The 18758-nt window shown below is 30.9% G+C and overlaps 1 protein-coding gene across 1 annotated transcript in view; it reads right to left on the bottom strand.

Moving 5' to 3' along the window:
• Positions 1–18755, bottom strand: part of LOC136983413 (PH and SEC7 domain-containing protein-like) — a 114919-nt gene extending 96164 nt beyond the window's left edge. The window contains 1 exon segment of the mRNA XM_067280133.1: positions 18552–18755. Coding sequence (XP_067136234.1) covers positions 18552–18695 — 144 coding nt within the window. The 5' untranslated portion in view covers positions 18696–18755.
• Positions 18756–18758: the final 3 nt, after the last annotated feature.

Below are 18758 nucleotides of genomic sequence, written 5' to 3'. Positions count from 1 at the left end.
AAACTTAAATTGCTCCAAGCTTGACATCTTTGAGTCAAAGATAAGTTTGAATATCATAAATAAGTTTTATATCTTATAAACTTCCTCACAGAAAGAAATACAAATGGATATATACTATGCCAACTTGAAATATCAGATAGTTATCAAGTGATCATTCCATTTCAATAGGTTTTCCTAAGAAATTATTTAATAATCATTTAATTATTTTTTTTCACATCAGTAATGAATTTTATTTGACAATCTGACCATTATCAAATTAATATATCCAAACCTCTCTGATAATCTCAATAGAAAAACCTCTCTCTTAAAACTGCATTGTTAAACAAATTAATTATACACATATTCTTCACAAATATATTATAAACGAGACTCTTTCATATCATCGGTAACGACTGGAGCAGATTAAATTAAATTTCAAGGGGGGTTTCAAGCAGTGAAAACTTATTAAGCATTCAGTTACACTAGCTTGATATTAATCACACTTATAAATGAAATTTAATAAAATAGCCTCACGCGTTAATTATCAAAGAAAATTTTAATTAATTTATAAATAATTAATAACACAAACTAGCGTGAAGCAGCCGAAACGGATTCTACAGACCGATCGAAAAATTTCCGGTTGCGCCCGTAAATGACGCTTCTCCTTCGAGACTCTAAGATAAGCAGAGAAGCCAACAAGTTCTGGCTGAGAATTGTCGATATTTTTACAGCGAAGTATCGATCAATTGCGATTTTTTTTTTTGCCGATTTTTCTCTTAGTTTGTAACAAACATATTCGAAGCCGAGTAGCGATTGGCCAAAAACCATGACTTCGGAACGGGAACGATAGAAAAAAAGCAGTAATAGATTACGCTGCAGTACAGTGAAAGGTTACCCATTATCGACCGTGTATATAAGACATTTTGGTTCACCAAACGGGAACAAGCCGCGATCCAGTTCTAAATTTCTTCGGGACAAATCTACTTAACGATGAAAGGGATCTAAGCAGAGACAAAAGACATCAAATGAGATCATCTCCCACGCAAACCGACAAAGTAGTCATTTGTTACAACTGACAATTTGATAAGAACAAGGACAAACTTCGAGTCGAACAGAATTTCCTCCCCTTTTTAAAGTAGAAGATAAGAAAGAGAAAGAGAAAAAAAGGGGAGAAGTATCATCGGGGATGGGTTGCGATCGACCCGAAACGGGATTCCTCCCGTTGTCATGGCAATTGCATCTCGACCGACGTCGTCTTTCGCTCTTTCAAATTAAATTTCCCGATGCCAATGATAAAAATCTATAATTCCGTAAATCCCCTTCACTACCGAATTATCCCTTTGCATACGGATGAAGGTATCCTCCAGAAACAAATTCGGAATTCCCTCTTAATATTATTGCGCGAGTAACCGTTATCAGAAGAAAAATTTACCCAAAAAGGAGGAAAAAATATGAAAAATTTCAAGAAATATTTATTTAATAAACTACTTTCGGAGAACAACTAGCAATTACATAATACTATTGATGTTTTATCAGTAATCTATATTGTACCGTACAGGTAGGTATATTCTATTATCAAAGGAAATTCTAAAAATAGCAAAATTTCAACGGAAAATCGAGCGAAGAATCTTAGAAATAGAGAATTGAGTTTATATAGAAGTTAAACGAATCAATAACCACTTGATATAATTAAAAATTATCGCTGTTTAAAGTTGCGGAGATAGAATCATAAAACCTTTTAATCTATATAAAACTAAAAAGAAAAATTAACTACTTCAACTTTGTGGTGAGATAAGTTATAAGAACTAATTATAGAAAAAAAAAAATTACACTTTTCTTCTGTACAAAACAAGTGAGTCCGTGCTGAAGAATCGATCTTAACAAGGGAAGACGGACGTGTTGTTTGGAACGGAGTGACAACATTGATACTTCTTCATCGGCCTGTCGACTAGTTTCTTTTCAACCAGAAACCCTTGAATGACCAAACCAATTTGAAGAGCCGAAGACCTATCGAAACAGTGGACAACCGGCGCGACTTTAATCCAAAAAGCAAAAATCTGTGATTAAGCTAAACGGTTAATTAAAAGTTTGGAAACAAAGAAGCACCACATCGATTCTTTAAGAAAGGTAATTTGAAAGCATACTTCCGTATCCTTGAAAATTTTAAGAAAAATATTATTTTTTGATAGGAATTTTAAATTTAATTTAAGAAAGAATTTGAAATTCGAACGTGTAGTGAGTACATTTATGGAGAGAGAAATAATCAAACAAATCCCTACGTTGAAGAAAGCGAAATAACTTGAAATGCTGCCATGTTTACACGTACTTTTTCCTATGAGAATTTAAGAAAGAAACGTCGCACAATTACATCCCTTTATCAGAATATATCCAGTTACCCGCTCGAGTTATCTGTAAAGGAAAGACAGATCCGATTTTTCTACAGAAGAAAGCAATATCCAGAAACGAATTTCCTGCAGGAAATTAATAACTCTGGCTACTAAAAATACAAAAGAAAAAAAAATAATAATAGTAGTAGTAGAAAAGTATTACTAAATATAGCGAGTGGCATCGAAGTTGTTATCGAATCTAAGCAACAGATGTTAAATGGCGACCATTCAGGCATCTTGCCAATCTGCCTCTACCATTAGGGACGAGGCGACAAATTCTACTTCCATTAACTCCGTCGTTAACGAGAGAGAATCGTGTAAAGTTACCCGAAAGAAATAATTCTACGGTAGACTAAAGTAACCAATGGGGAACAAACGTTAACCTTTTCTTTTCTTCGCAGACGTTAAAACAATTATTGGCGTGTTAAACGGTTAACGAACTCTGTTGGGGGACATTACCCTTCATAATTTAATATAGAGCGCGTGCCGCATGTCAGATCGCATGTAAATACTTATACCACATGTGGTTATAGCTAAAAGAATAAAAAAAAATAAAGGTCGAAGAACAATAGACTTGGCAAGCAAGAATTATGCAAATGTAGTGACAAATATCAAAAAGGCAGTCATTCTCGTAGAAAAAATAATGCTAACAGATTTTCCACTTTTCATAGAATTCACAACGTTTAAAAATATTGTTATAACCTATTTATATTTTAACTAACTTTTAGTATTGTTTTTATCTTGTGTATTTTATTGGGTTTTCGTGTATGATTATCATTTCGTTATGGTGGAGGAAGTTCTCTCTAATTTTAAAAAAAACTTTACTTATGTACAATTAAAGAAGAACTTAAACCATTAATTAAACATTGAACTAATTATAAAGCTGCGTTCATCAAAGAGAGTGAAGCATTAAAAAGATATTATTCGCCTAAAATATACCACAAGTTTAAGTAATATTTATGAAAAGTTTTTTATTTGGGACGTATTGAAAGGGATAAATCAATAGAATGCATTACGCGTAAGGAAAGGTGTTACTAAAGTAAAAAAAAATCTATGACGATTGAAAAACTTGTACAAAATGTGACTAGACAGTCTACAGACTATAAAACAACATCGAAAAACATTATGTTCTAGAAAAACTAGAATAATTAGATTCTAACCAGCTGCTCCTCTGTTCTGGATGCTTTATCCAACAACAGGGTAAATCTATCGATAAGGTAAGCCGTTTACGGATGTATACGAAACGTACTGTACATATTAATTACTGCGGTTTATTACAGCACTTAATAATATATTAAGATGTTTATATTTTGAGTGTTAAGTATGCATCAATGCATGTATTTACACGAAGAGGAAAGTATTATTCTATATACTTACACTATGATTCTAGATAAATATAATGTAAATTAGACACAGTATTTATGTTTTATTTGATTAATCCTTCTAGAAAAACGCAAATATGTTTACGGATTACACAGTTAAACCTCGATATAGCGCCAATGAATAATACTCGCAAACGGATCTTCCTCATAAATATTAAACAGAAAACTTCGGTACCTGCGAGTTACTAAATATTCGAAATTCAAGCGACATTGCCACCACCAAATCACATGTGTAAACCTCAATTCTTATTGAAGTTCTTCGGCTTAAGAGCCACACTTAATTTACTGTCAGTTACAGAGACAAACAAATGGTGGCGGTAAAAGGTTTGAGTGTATTTTTATAGACACCAATTATAGATGCTGTCAACTAGAGAAACTAACTTATCAAGCATACAAATACGGACCGATGTTCTATATAAAGTCCTCCAGAAAGTCTCTAACAAGTCAAAGATTTTTCATTAAGAAAAACTGAATGGATATCCGAAACTAATTTCAAGTTTGCATCTGGGATGGCGTGTGCTCGACGAAAAAAGCTTCGATTTTTCAGGTGAACGGAAGCGGATTCGCTTCTGACAGCAACTTTCGGATAACTGGATGTTCCTTCACTTCCGGAAGCAGATTTCACGAAGCTTAAAGTGCTTAACAGAAGCGCAACGCCGCGCGATTTGGTTATTGTAGAGAACTGTATCGCGTTTCGTCGCGTCGAACGGACGAAACGAATGCGGATGCGGAATCGACAAACGGCGCGACGCCCACGCACGCGATAATCACCGTCGCGGCGCGTCGCCCGTCATCGCAACGTAGCTTCGTTTCCGTAAACATCAGAAAGCGTCCTTACCCCGAAACGGGATCCGTGCCATCCGAGTGCATCCCGGCGGAGCAGAAGAGGTCCTCTCTGGCAATGCCGATTATTCCTGCGGCCGTGGATGAAGCTACGGGTTGTTATAGCAACTAAGATTTCCGAGACGTGATGACGTCAAGGGCCGGAATCGATTCCGACTTTGACGTCGATCAGGCCGTGGCGCACGTGACCGCCATTCACTGCAACGTCATCGTTTCGACAGGTGAGTCTAATCTTCACGCGCTCCGGGAAGAGTCCACTCACCTGGATGTCGACGATCGGCGCGGGTGGAGAAACGACAATGTGGGGAGGAGAGAGCCTCCACCGGCCGGGGCTGTTGTACTCCCAATCAATCGCGATCTGCGCCGTTAACTGGATCCACTATATCGAACACAGTGTGCGCCAGGTGTGACGCTTTCCGCTCAACATTTTCAAGAAACTTGTTAAAAAATACACTAAATAACTCAACGAGTTACGGTTAATTAGAGTAATCATTCTAGAATATGAGGATAAACGCAATTCGAATAGAAGCGCCACCATCTTATTTTATTTTCATTTTAACATCGATCGAATAAAGGATTAAAAAAATCCGAAAAATCAAAATTTTGATTTCACTTTACGGCCGGCAGGTGGCGGTATAGTTGATCCGCACTGCGATACGCTATTTAGCGCCATCTGGAGTTAAGAAAATCAATTACTCTCCCGGTTCGTTCCCCTCCGTAACCAGAAATTTCTTAATGTAACGATCCGTTTCGGGCTTAACACTAAGTTGCATCCAAGAACTTTTCAACTGAGAGACCGCGAATTAAATTTCGTGGTTCTCCCGGAAAGTTTGTATAAATAATAGCCGAAAATCGAGTAAATTTCAGGAAAATAAACGAAACTGCAACTTAAAAACAACGAACCGAGCTCTTTGCAAGTGTTTATTCGTGTCCCTAACGCGTAAGTAAACGTGAAACGACGTCAAAGTTGTTCGTCACCCCTTCACGAATCCCGAACACCCTCGTAAATACAAACATCACGTAAACAGCCATACTAACCTTTCGCCTAAACAAAACACTAATGGGACGATAAAAACCGGATGAACGAGTGGTTCCTATTCTACCTTTAACATTCTCTTCTGACGTCACTTCCCGTCACGCGGCCACACTTTAAAGACGTCATTTCGGACCGGAATCGAGCCAAAAACTTGGGAATGCGACAACCACGATTTAGCATCGATCCCCGTGTTTACAAGCAGACGGCAAACTCGTGGCTCCATCTAATGGCAGGAAATCGACACATTCGATAAAACTCGGACGTCGAACGTTCGTAATCCAATCGGAATTCCAATTAAAAACAATTTAAAAATTTAAAAATACCCGTGGGCAACTTCCCGTGTTACCCGGTTTAATTGTATAATTGCGCCCGCTTCCTCATTAACATCTTTCGCACCTCTCCTTCTCGTTCGCGGTCTAAAATGGCGCTCTCGAATAAAAAAAAACAACCTCCAAAATTCGAAAAGGGGAGCAAAAATAGCCGCCGGGTGCGTCACGTCATCGATCCGGTCGAATTTCTGTGTCCACGTGACCAAGAGTGACGTCACCGGGCGCCAGATCGTTTGAGTTGCCGAAAATATCCCCGGTGTAGATGACCCGGCTATAAATACGGCGTGGGAGAGGGGGCGATGGGAACGAAGTATCTCCGTTAGTCACCCCTCTTGCCTTTCTGCAGAAGGCCACTTTTTTTCGGAAGTCGACCTATGACCCCTTACGGTGTTTAGTCTGGAGATGGCGTAGGAGGAGGAGGAGGATACGCTCCCGTATTAAATTCGGAAAGGGTTCTTTGCGAGAACAAAAAAATAGAAATTTGATACGCTGTAAGGGCCTCTACAGCATCCCTTTAGTTCGAGAACGAGGGGGACGAATCACGAAGCGCGATTTTTGGTCCCCCCTTGCAGTATCTCGCTCTGTCGACTCGGGATAATTACTTTCTTCATCCCAACACGACTACGGTGTGGGTTAAAAACGCGTGTGTAAGAAGACACCTGGCCGAATCTACCATCTCATCCGTCATGAGTTTAGAGAGCTGTTCTGTTTCAGTCACACAACTCCTATTTACAGAAGCGGGAGGAAGAAGTATATGAATCAATTCCCGAGAAGACACGAAATTAGTGCATCACCGACTCGAGAAGCGCACGTTCCATTTGATTTTTAGCACGTTCATGCAAATACACCACGCGCATTTAAAATGTTCAACCATCGCCTCATCTACTGTATGTTATAGATACTTCCGACCAAACACTTGATATAAATCTTATATCCGCGAGTCGCGGGCAGATTCAAATTCCAAACATTAAAATCTGCAACTTATCAAACGTAATATAAGCCACGCGTGTCGGCGAGATCATTTATATATGGGCGAGACATAACAACGCCACGTGGTAGCCGTGTCAGGAAGCTTTTATCGAACCGAACGCAATTTTCTCTAAACAAAGGAACACGTGTCGAGCAGAGGATTCAAACGGGAGCTCGTCTTGCGTCATCCTATAGCAGCCGTGCCTTCACGTCACGTGATCGTTTTGGCAACATTCCAAAAAAAAAAAAAATTCCCGATCGAAGTCGGAAAGTGGGCGGAATGGCCGAAATTCGGCGCATTTTTCTCTCTGTCGGATCAAATTAGTCACCTGTCTTCGGGGAGGCATCGTTTACGACCGGAGGGAAATATTTCTAACAGGTCATCGGATGGTGACTCAGCACGCGCTATAAAAACTCGATGGGGCGTATATAAATCACCTTCGAGAGGTGGCGCGAAATATTCAAACTCGACCTCTATCCCCTCTCCCGATCGAATAGAAATCACGAGATCGATAATTACCAAGCCGCGATCGAAAAAAACTGCAGGCATAAATCGGAGAAAAACGGGCATAGATAGAGGTTTTCTGAAAAGTGAAGCGAAGCGGAGATAGAAAAACCTCCGAAAAGAAAACATTTTTAGTGTTTTCTCCGTGAAATTCTGTTCGAGATTTTTCAGAAAACTGCTGAAAGGCTAAACAAAGAGATTGGAGAATAACGTCTGCTGTCGATCATTGGGCAGAGGGAAGAGGAAGGGAGTCGAAAACCGACACCGCGTGTCGAGTGCGTGGGGCAAACGCCATTATTTATCCGAAAGTAATCGTTTCAAAACAAATCTTTTCCTTTAAAAAAACAGAATTTTCCTATAAAAAACTTAAAAGTCTACATTTTGGTATTGATATGAATTCTTTAAATGGTATAATATCTTTCTCCTTTCAGTTTTAACTGTGCAATTTTTTTTTTTTTTTTGTTTTAAGTACATATATTCCTAAACAAGCTAATGCTCTTTTACTAGGAAAAATTTAATTTATAAAACAAAACCTAATTTTCATTTATCTTCAACTGTACAAAGGCATTCTTAAACTATACAAAGGATGCAAAGATTAAATAAATAATGTAATAAAATTTCTGAACATTGGGTGCCACCAGAATATTCTCTGTCTTTTGTTTGTCATGCTGCAACTATCAACATAAAAAAATTTCGGTTTTTTAAAAAGTAAATACTAAATTGAAAATACTTTTATGTAAAACACTGGAATCCCCTTACCATTTTAAATCGCAAAGATAAATTTAAAAACTGAATTTGAAAACTGTATTTAGAAACATAGCTTTAAAACACACTCCACTGATAAGATTACTTCGAAATTTTATATACATACTTACATATTTTTCTAATCTGTCAGATAATTTAAACCAAACATGTATCTTAACTTTCAAATGTGACAAATTGATTTTATTTTCAACTGGGTCTTAATTACAATTGCCTTTTGGATGTATTTAAACTGTAACCTTTAATTCTTAAAATATATTCTACAGGATAAATGCCATCCTAGCCTAGTAAAAGAAAAATTAAGTGTGTTGATAATCTGTAAAAACACTAATCCAGGAAAGATTTTGATTATATTTGTTATGTGGATGAAATGAATTTGATTTTACAGCTAATTAAATTAAGTTGAGAACTATGGCTACATAGCCACACATTGGACATTTCTTTATAACAAAGAAAAGATAATATATATACAGTATATTTAATAAACAACTGATATACAATAATATTATGACAATTTAATATTAATATGCTTCTCCAATATGTACATCTAATAATGTCAGTTTACAAATGCCACAACTCTAGGGAGATGGGAGCATTTTAAATGTCAAGTCACGCTGCCAAGAGAGAATTTACTTAAACAATAGGGTTTGAGCTCTGACTCAGTGTCGTGGATCTCGGCGATAAATGAAATATTATGCAATAGTGAGCGACAATGACAGAACGTAATATTTATTGTCGCATCCCCAGAACACAATTATCTTGCAACTGTTCGGAATGACATCATAACAGATATCTTATCACACTTGCTAACAACAGGCTATCAACACTTGCTTCGCTCTTTTTCCCACTACAACTGGTGATAATATACACACTTAATCTAAAAACTCATTAATTATTGGTTCTTCTCTTCTATACACAAGCTTATTTGTTTCAAATGTAAGCCATCCAACAGAGACCACATAAACATTACTTTCTTGAAGGTACCAATATTTATGTTAATTTATTAATAGACGCATGTTTATCTATAAACCAAGATTTAATACATTATCAAATACTAAAAGTTTATTAAATAGTTTACTTAAGCATTACCTATTTCTTAGCTAAAACATGCTTTAATAATAATAGATAAGGTAGAGTATTCTTTAAAATATTTTAGAAATTTTAAAGAATTTAAGGTGGCAAATCTAATAAGCAACACTAAATAACTCTAAGAAATTGTACAGATGTAGCATGTGTCTAGATAAAGAATTAGGCAAACATTTTTATAATAATTTTGAAATATAAACCATTTTTATACACAACTGATTAATTTTTCATAATAAAAAAACCTCAAATCTATCCATGTTACAGAAATCAAGATAAATTCTTACTTATCAAAGTTACAAAACAAAATAAAGTGGAATTTTAAAAATAGCATTCTTATTCTTTTATTGAAGAGTTTAAAATTAAAACCCATTAGCAAACAGAATTTAAATCAATGGATATGTAATCTGAAAGATTGATTTATTTAATATATTTTAAATAATTGCAAATGAAAGAAACATTCAAAAATAATTAAAGTATGATTAAAAGGCATTACTTCTCCTTTTAGAATCGACATTTTTAAAAAGAAACACCGCTTGTCGATATTCAAAGTATGTAAATCGACCTATATTTATGGAACTTTCTAATCTTTGCTCTTCATAGATTTATCTCTTCAACAGTAAATTCAAATCAATTTTTTCTTACACTTTCATTTCTGCTCTATACTCACATGTGATCCATATGTTTATGAAGAAGTAAAGGTAAAATTTATATAGAGATAACAAAGTTCAAAATTTGTAAACTGCTGAATATGCAAATGTTGCCTGTTAATACATTCAATATACAGTAGCCAGTCATTGTGCAAAATCATTGAAATTACTGTCAAAAAATTTTAAAAGTTATAATTTAATTTCTTAAAGCATCGTAATGTTTTAATCAAATGTTTTATGACAGAAATTTTGTCTTTACAAAATTTCTGTCATAAAACATAAGCCCCTTTCCATATATATATATATGCATGTACACAAAATTCACTAATCAGATACATATTACAGACAGAGAATGACTGATACTAAATGATACAAAAATTTCCCAATTCTATATTTAAGAAATACATAAAAAAAATTTTACTCCTTGTTTGTAAATAACATAACTTTAAATGGTTTAAATAAAGATTTCCCAATCCACAGTAATATAGTTCAAGATCATCAAGAATAAATAAATGGCCGAGTTAAAAAAAAGTCAATGCGAAAAAAGATCTAAACTAAAAGGGGTCACTGGAAAATTCTTTATTATAAATAATTTTAACAGACATTAAATTAATTTCACAATATCAGTTGTAAGCTCATAAATTAATTACTTAAGAATAAATATGTAAAAATGTAATTACATATTCAAAGTGGATGACTAAATAAAATAGATGTTCCAATTTATTGTCCCAGATATATATAATGTCATAAGATACAAATTAAGAGAGAAAAAAATTTAGAGACTTAGATGATGACATAGCTATGCATTTGGAACATTAAACAATTTATAACACATCTGATCTCAAACACACTAAACTCCAAACCTTCTGAAAAGCTATTTTATTAAAATTTATATTTTATAGATCCTATCTTAGGTAATGTCATGAAACCTTCATCTTTAGTAAGGTTTAAAAGCATATCTTTTGCTATATTTTATTAAATTAATAATTTTGTGAAGAGGTTAAGGCTAGAGTCTGTCTGTTAAAATAGAGAACAGTTTTTCTGAGTTTATTTTTTAGATATGTCTTTTAGTTACTGTAATTTGAGTAATAAATACAGATGTCAGCAATAATACTCTAACTACAGTATAAAAAAATATATATATTTTTTCAAGACAACTTCCATTCCTAGTTAACTAGAACACATCAATTTATAAATTACAGAAGTGCTTTAAAATTAAAATTCTATTTTATTGTCACAAATCACTGTCATCTTCATAAATGAAGAGTGAAATTTATATATATGGGCTCAAATTAAAGAGGGTGATGCAGGTTAATGAGGGTTTTTTATGATCTTTGGACACAGAAAAACTTCACGATTTAGTCTTTTATGTAAAAGATATAATTCTAAATGTCTTTATATTAAATTTATTTTGATAAGTAATGAAAAAGTCAGGTTTTATTTCTTTATTGATATTATTCATATATTTTCATGACTTTCAGAGAGGTAGGTTCCATATTTGACTGAATCACTCCTATTTGAAAGCCACAAAAATATATCATCATCAATAAAACAAAACAAACCCCATTTTATCTCTTTCAGACCCCTACACATATATATATTATATACACAACTCCTAATTAAAAAAGCTGCTTTCAAATAATTCTTTTAAAAATTATTTATTGAATTACAAGATATGAAAGTAATCAAATTGTCCAAGAGCATCGTTCTGAAATAAAGTAGTTTTATAAAATAATCTTATTAAGTCACAATTATCAAAAATTTGATTAATACAAAATATTTAATATTTGTTTTTTAAACCTTACATTTGTACACATTCAATTGTGAGTCTTAGTAATGGAAATCATGCAGAAAATGGGGAGTTTGGTGATGTGTAAGTGACTAATCTTTCAAACAGGATTTTCCAACAGAGTGGAATGCAGAAAATAAAACCTCCAGTCTATTCATACTACTAATTTGATTATAAAACTAATAAATATATATACTTTTTAAAGTCATCTATTTATACTGTACTTTTTGTTTTATCAATTTTTAACTTAATGTATAAATTTTATAATGAGAATTGATTAAAATGTCTTTAGCTAACATTTAAATGGCAAAAAAAAAAAAAAATTAAGTAGAATATTAAAAAGAAAATCAACTTATCCTAAAATTAATAAATTATTTATGAAGTCTTTTGAACTCTATATAAAATTGAACAATATATGTCTCAAACACAAATATATTTTTATATCAAATAAGACTGTTGGTAATAAGAGAAAAAGCCCCGTAATTTATATATCCTGTTATGAATTTTATGCTATTAATAACATTTGATATCTGAAGGTAATAAATAGTTTAACAAGCCATTAAAGATTTTTATTTGTTCTTCAGACTTATCTAGCTATGTTTATATAAATATACTGACAATCTTTTCAGAACATAACCTTTAAAACCAACTTTTATCTACTTGATGAACATTTATAAGAATTTAGATAATATTTTCTTAATATAAATGTTATTTTAAAATGAATAAAAATTTAACTTTCCCGCAAAAACTTCACAACAATAAAAATATTAAATTTAACCATTTAAACTTGACATATGTACTGTACATATTTTATGTATTTTAAATTCTGTTACAACAAAATTGATTTGGTCTATAAAATTCAGTTGTATACTTCTTATATCCATAAAAATTTATCATTTTTACAATGATATATTATTGTCTTTTTTTAGAACTGAATAAATTTTAATTGAATTTAACTGTTCTTTATATGAAGTTCGTATCTTTAATATTTTTAAATCCGATCTTCGACTATAAACTTCAATTAATTATTAAAAAAATTCGAAATTTTCTGCTTTAAATTTTAAACAAACGTAATTGTTAAATACATAATTTATAATTGTTTAAAAATATCCGTAGAAAAGAAAAAAAATCAAAATATATTTTAAAAATTATGCTAATTAATTATAAATTCTGGCAGAAGAAAAATATTAATTATAATTATTTATCTTAATGAAATATACTTTCAATTTTTTGATTTTTTTTTCAAAAATAGACGTTATCAGAATCGGTAATTGAGATAAATCTATCTAAGAGGAAATATTTCCAATTTTTATTATTTGTCATAATTAATTGCAAATTAAATTTTGAACTTTGGAACTGATAACGTAATTACAATAACTTCTAAAATTATCGTGTCGACCGTTAAAGTTTAATTTCATAAGCATTATGACTAATATATAAGATAATTAATTTACGTAACTCACTAAATAATGGTATCCGTGTATTCTAATTGCATAAACAGCAAAATTAGAATATTTAAAAATTAATTTTAATTGTAAATGTTAAATTTTCTGCGTAATTTCTTTGCAAAATGAGCCAAACATCCTTTAAAACTTTTAAAAATTTTACGTATCCGTTTAAGCAAGTTGATTCGGTGTTGTAATCAAAGTCAGCCGTTAAAGTAACAGTTAAATATATTTTTAAATGTCTCAAACATTCACGAAAAGTTCGACAAAAAACAAAATTATTTTTCTAGTGGTATCAAGTGAGATATATTACAGTTTTGATAGTTACATTTAAAATATCAGATGATGATGTATTGTTTAAAGGTTACAGAGATCAAATTTATAAAATGTTAAGTATAACGGCTGCTTTTAATTACATTTATTAGTTATATTATAGTTAAGAATTTATTAGAAACATAAACATTAAATTCTTTAATTATGCTTTAATACTATATTTATGACTAGACAAATTTAATTGTAGTGTAGTAGAAATAATTTTATAATTTTTTTAGGAAAAAGTTTTAATTTTTATTCCAAACATTAACAGAATATACTTAGTTTTATTATTTCAAAGTAAGTTAATATACAGAAATAAAATCTGAGTGTTGTTTGTAACAAAAATCATACAAAATTAATTATTAGAAATAGAAGAACACTTAAATAGTAAAAAATTTTTAAATAAATTTTTATTCTTATTCTAATTCAGTATAGAGCTGTTCAGTGTAGTACTTTAGAATGTTCTCTTCCCAAATAAACAACAACATTTACACCCAAAATGGAATTTAAACCTGCAATTTCACATGAAGTGAGAACAATGCTTCAACAAGCTGATATCTGACTGGACACTTTACCTATTTTTATTTTACAACTATTATATTATAATAATTTCAAAACAAAATCATTGTATCTTTAAAAATTTAACATTTATAGAATTATAGTTAAAATCTTTTAAATGACATTTAGTTGCTTCATTACAAAATTCATGTCACTTCATCAGACAAATCAACGAATGATGCTTCTGTACAATTTTCTTTATATTTCTTCTGACCTTCCTTTTTTTTTTTAATTATTTTTATCTTTGCTCTTTTCAGCTTATGAGTACTGAGATAGTCATTTCTCTAAACCCATCATGGGTTTGGCCAGACTGACAATGGCAGTGACAAGGCCCAATGTATCAGGACAAACTGCCTGTAAAAAATTCTAGGGTTTTTTGACCATCCACATTTCATACTAGATCCCAGATTGGTAGAAATAATACAAACTACCTCAGTCATACCAATTCTCTACCCAACTTTTGGCAAAGTTAACAACTGTTAATACCGTAAGGAAATCATAATTAAAAATGTGTAAAAATCTATTAAATTTCTATTCATTTACCATCTTTAGTACTTATAATTCTATTAACTTATACATAAAAACATTTGCGATTTCATTACAACCTCTCATAAAACAAACAGACTCTAGCAATAGAAAAAAAAATTTCCTAATTAATCTAAAAAATGTTTCTAGTGATCCAAACTTCAATTATAAATGCTTAACATCAATTCAAAATGAACTAAAGTTGAAATATATAATCAAAAAATGGAGGACATTTTGTTTTTGGAATTTCTAGAACCTATTCATCTGACTTATTAATTCTAATTTGTAATTTTTAATTGTATAATTTAAACAAAATTAATTATATATAAATGAAAATTAGAAACATTTTAAACTTTAAGAGGATAATATTAATGCATATCTAGATTAATATCACAATAAAATGTGAGAAAGATAATTATTGAAACAGTTACAATGTTTTTCTACTTCAACATTTGTTTTGCATGTGAACAAACATCAGGTTGACATATATAGGCAATCAATTTAACCGACATATCTGCTTTTTTTTATGGGAGATAATAATTTAAAGATAAATACAGTTAAGATGCAAACATAATTTTCTTTTACTTTTTATTTAATTAAAATAATTTAATAATTCAAACTTGTAAATGATATATTTATATAAATTTTAATTATTCAGATAAAGACGAGATAAAATAAATCATTCTTCAAATAGTTCTGGTTAGAAATCATTACATTTTGATTTTAAAACTTAAAAAAAAAAATCTATCTTTAAGATAAATAATAAATTCGAATTGCAAAGATGTAAACAGCTTTATTACAAAATTTATGTAGCTGTATTTTAATGTACTTCATCAAATACTTCAAATTTAAATAACCTGATATATAGATATTCAAATGAAATTTTATATTATTTTAAAAACTAATTTAATTTCGGCATACTGATTCAAACATCTCTTATTCAAACAGATTTGTACGCAAACAGGTGAAACAAATACGAAAAGCTTCTTAGTTACAGAAGATAAGGAGTGTTATAAATCATTTTTTTTTTGTTTTTAGATAAAAACAAAGTTATATACCTAAGTTAAAAGAGAGGATTTTAAATTTTTAATAAATAATAGTTACAAAAACTTTATATAAATCCAAATATGGTCAACAACTTGAAACAATCCATATATCTTTTTAAAGACAGTGTGTATGATACCTATGACATATATTTTAGCACAGCTCCCAGATACAGGGTGAATAGGTCAGTCAACTCACTTAAAAAGGCAGTGTTTAGTTCTAAGAGGTGTTTAGGTCAGTCCACCTACACCCTATCAAGACATACACATTTTTTTGTATAATTTGATACATTAGCAACAAACAATATATATCACATAACTTATAAAAGTAAATTAAGTCAAATTTTTCCATAAAAAATATTAATATGAAGCCTGATGTACTTTAAAACAGATCGTATACAAAGTATGACGTTTGAAATTATCCTTCACACACCATTTGATTGCTTCATCTGCAATATAACCGAGTAATCGGAAACATCAGTTAGCTAAATATACATTCTAGCAATTCATAAATTCTCAATCTCGTCTTCATTGACTCTTCTGACATTATTTACAATACAGTACATTAACTATTAAATATTTTTATATCTCATTTATGAAATAATATAAATTGTTTGCTACTGAATAAATATATCAACAAAGGAATAATATCCTAATTAAATAGATATTTATTGCAATCAAATTTAGTGAAGCGTAATTCCTAGTAAAAACAACTTAATATTTTTCATTACACAATACAAACTATAATCTAATTCTATTTTATGATGATTATAAGAATTAACTTAAATACATATGCAAAAAAATTACTTATTATAAAAATGTGACAAAATATGATAAATATAATTCTGTATTTTAGTCAACTAAGGATGCATTCTAAATTACTCTGACAGCATCTCAAATCTCCAAATTCTTTATAATGACCCATTTATCACGTTTGCTAAAAACAGACATGCTTGAAAAATCATTTGAGTAAAAGAGACAGGAAATAAGTAAACTATTAAAATGACAAATCCATAATCAAACGCAACAAACTAAGGCAAAACTCAAACTTGACAATAAAATCTTTACTTCTTAAGTAAAAATTTATTGCCAAAAGTATTGTTTCGTAGAAGAAACTGTCACTTGTTTAATCCGTATAAAAAAATATTCTAGTTTTATTTGAATAAAATAATTTTTGAAACATTTATTTGTATAACATATCAACACTAATATAGACAATTGCATAATTTCCTTTAAAAAAATATTAAAACTTTTTCTACCGAAAGGAATAGGATGTGTGATATAGGATATGATAATATATCGGTATTTATCATTTCTCTTATCAAATCAATCATCAATATTTTATAAGAAATAATTAAGCAAATTTAAACATTTTATTTATAAAAGAGAGGAAAAAAAAAATCAATATTTTAAAATATTGATAAATTTCTATTACTCATCATTAAACATAATATTAAAAACAACGTGTCGGTTGTACAAGAAAATCATAAAAGTTATAATTTAAGCAGGTTTAATGAATAAAAAAAATATTCTACAAGTTTTCACTTTAATTTTATTATCAATACAATAAAAAATGATGATTTATTAACTGTTAAAGTTTATGTTTTGATAATTTGCAGCACTGTTTATTTAGCTATTCTAGTAATAACTTTAGTATGAATAATAATAATAAAAAAAATTTTGCTGTATTTACAGACTGAATCGTTTACATGTTCCGTTCGATAATAAATATAATTTCAGTAGCATACTTTAATGCAAGCACTACATTGCACAACTTATACTATGCAATTATTGTTGAAAATCACATCTAGCACGTTATGTTTAAAAGTTTAACAAATAAACTATCAAAATACGCAGGATCTTAATCGTACAATTTATAAATATTTAATGTCGCAAACAAAAATCCGTAATGCTTTAAATAATTGGTTATAAAATTTGAAATGATGTAGCATTCTAAACAATGAAGGGTGTGTGTCTTTAATCAATACTCTTCTAAAATAAGCTTTTATTCTTATTTCTAAAGACATCGCTTATTTAATTTCGATACCTTTTGATATCCTTAACGAGATTAACGATATACGTACAGAAGAATCGGTTAAGTCCGTAAATCTAACCTCGTTTTCTTCTTATAAAAAGAATATATAAACTGCAACTGGATTCGGATCTACGTTCTCGAAAATACATATTTAAACACGAGAATATTAAAAAAATTTCTCATCTATCGATATTAACAATCATCAAAAAAAGTAAAGAAAACAGTGTTGGCAGCAAGAGTGGCAATCACAAAAAAGGAACACACCCACAATATAGAAAGGAATTAACTTTATCAAAATCTAGATACGAAGAGTAATATTAAGTAATTTGCTTTCATTCTTCTTCCATCTTACACGCTAATTACATATAATTTTTATTCATTCGACGGACAATTCCTAAATCGAGCAAATCCGTATCAGTTTTCGTCGCTCGTCATCAATACAGTTCAAGATCTCAATAGTAACATTAATTTTTAAACCTCAATAAGAACTGTAGTAGTTATGTAATGTAGAGAAATTTCATCAATTTGACTTAATTAATAATAAATACAGAACTATTTCAGCAACTATATTTAAATAAATAGAAGAATTACTGTAAGGTAATTAAGTTAGCAGGAAGCTATATATCGACTTTCTACGATCAATTATATACATATCTAATTATGAGTAAATAAAAAAAAAATTATGCAAATCACGATCGAGTGGGAGAACAAAGCCATTTTTGAATTAGTGGATTAATCAATAATTAATTTAAAAACTTATGAATGGAGCCGATAGCGTGTATATTTACGGGAGTGTCGGGAAATTAACGGATGATATTAACGAAACTAAAGAAAATTCAGTCTTAAGGACGGAAGTCGAAAAACATTTGCCAACTGTTAAGAGATGGTAAGACGATTTTGACAACCGTTGGCTTACCTGTCCGCTGTTGGCAGCCGGAGAATTTTCTACCACGTCGTAGACAACCGGTGGAAAATCGGAACCGGAACCACCAAAAACCGAAAATCCAAAACCGAAAGAGTCACTCCTCTTCAACTGAACACACCTCACTTCCTCGGCCATCTTTCGCCTCCCAAACGCGACTCTCAACAACGACGTCTATCGGTTAACCGCAGCCATCTCGGT

The sequence above is a fragment of the Centruroides vittatus genome, unplaced genomic scaffold, assembly GCF_030686945.1.
Source record: "Centruroides vittatus isolate TY-2023 unplaced genomic scaffold, ASM3068694v2 contig_882, whole genome shotgun sequence".
Taxonomy (NCBI): domain Eukaryota; kingdom Metazoa; phylum Arthropoda; class Arachnida; order Scorpiones; family Buthidae; genus Centruroides; species Centruroides vittatus.
Note: the sequence above shows the minus strand (reverse complement) of the source record. Positions and strands in the feature narration are given on the sequence as shown.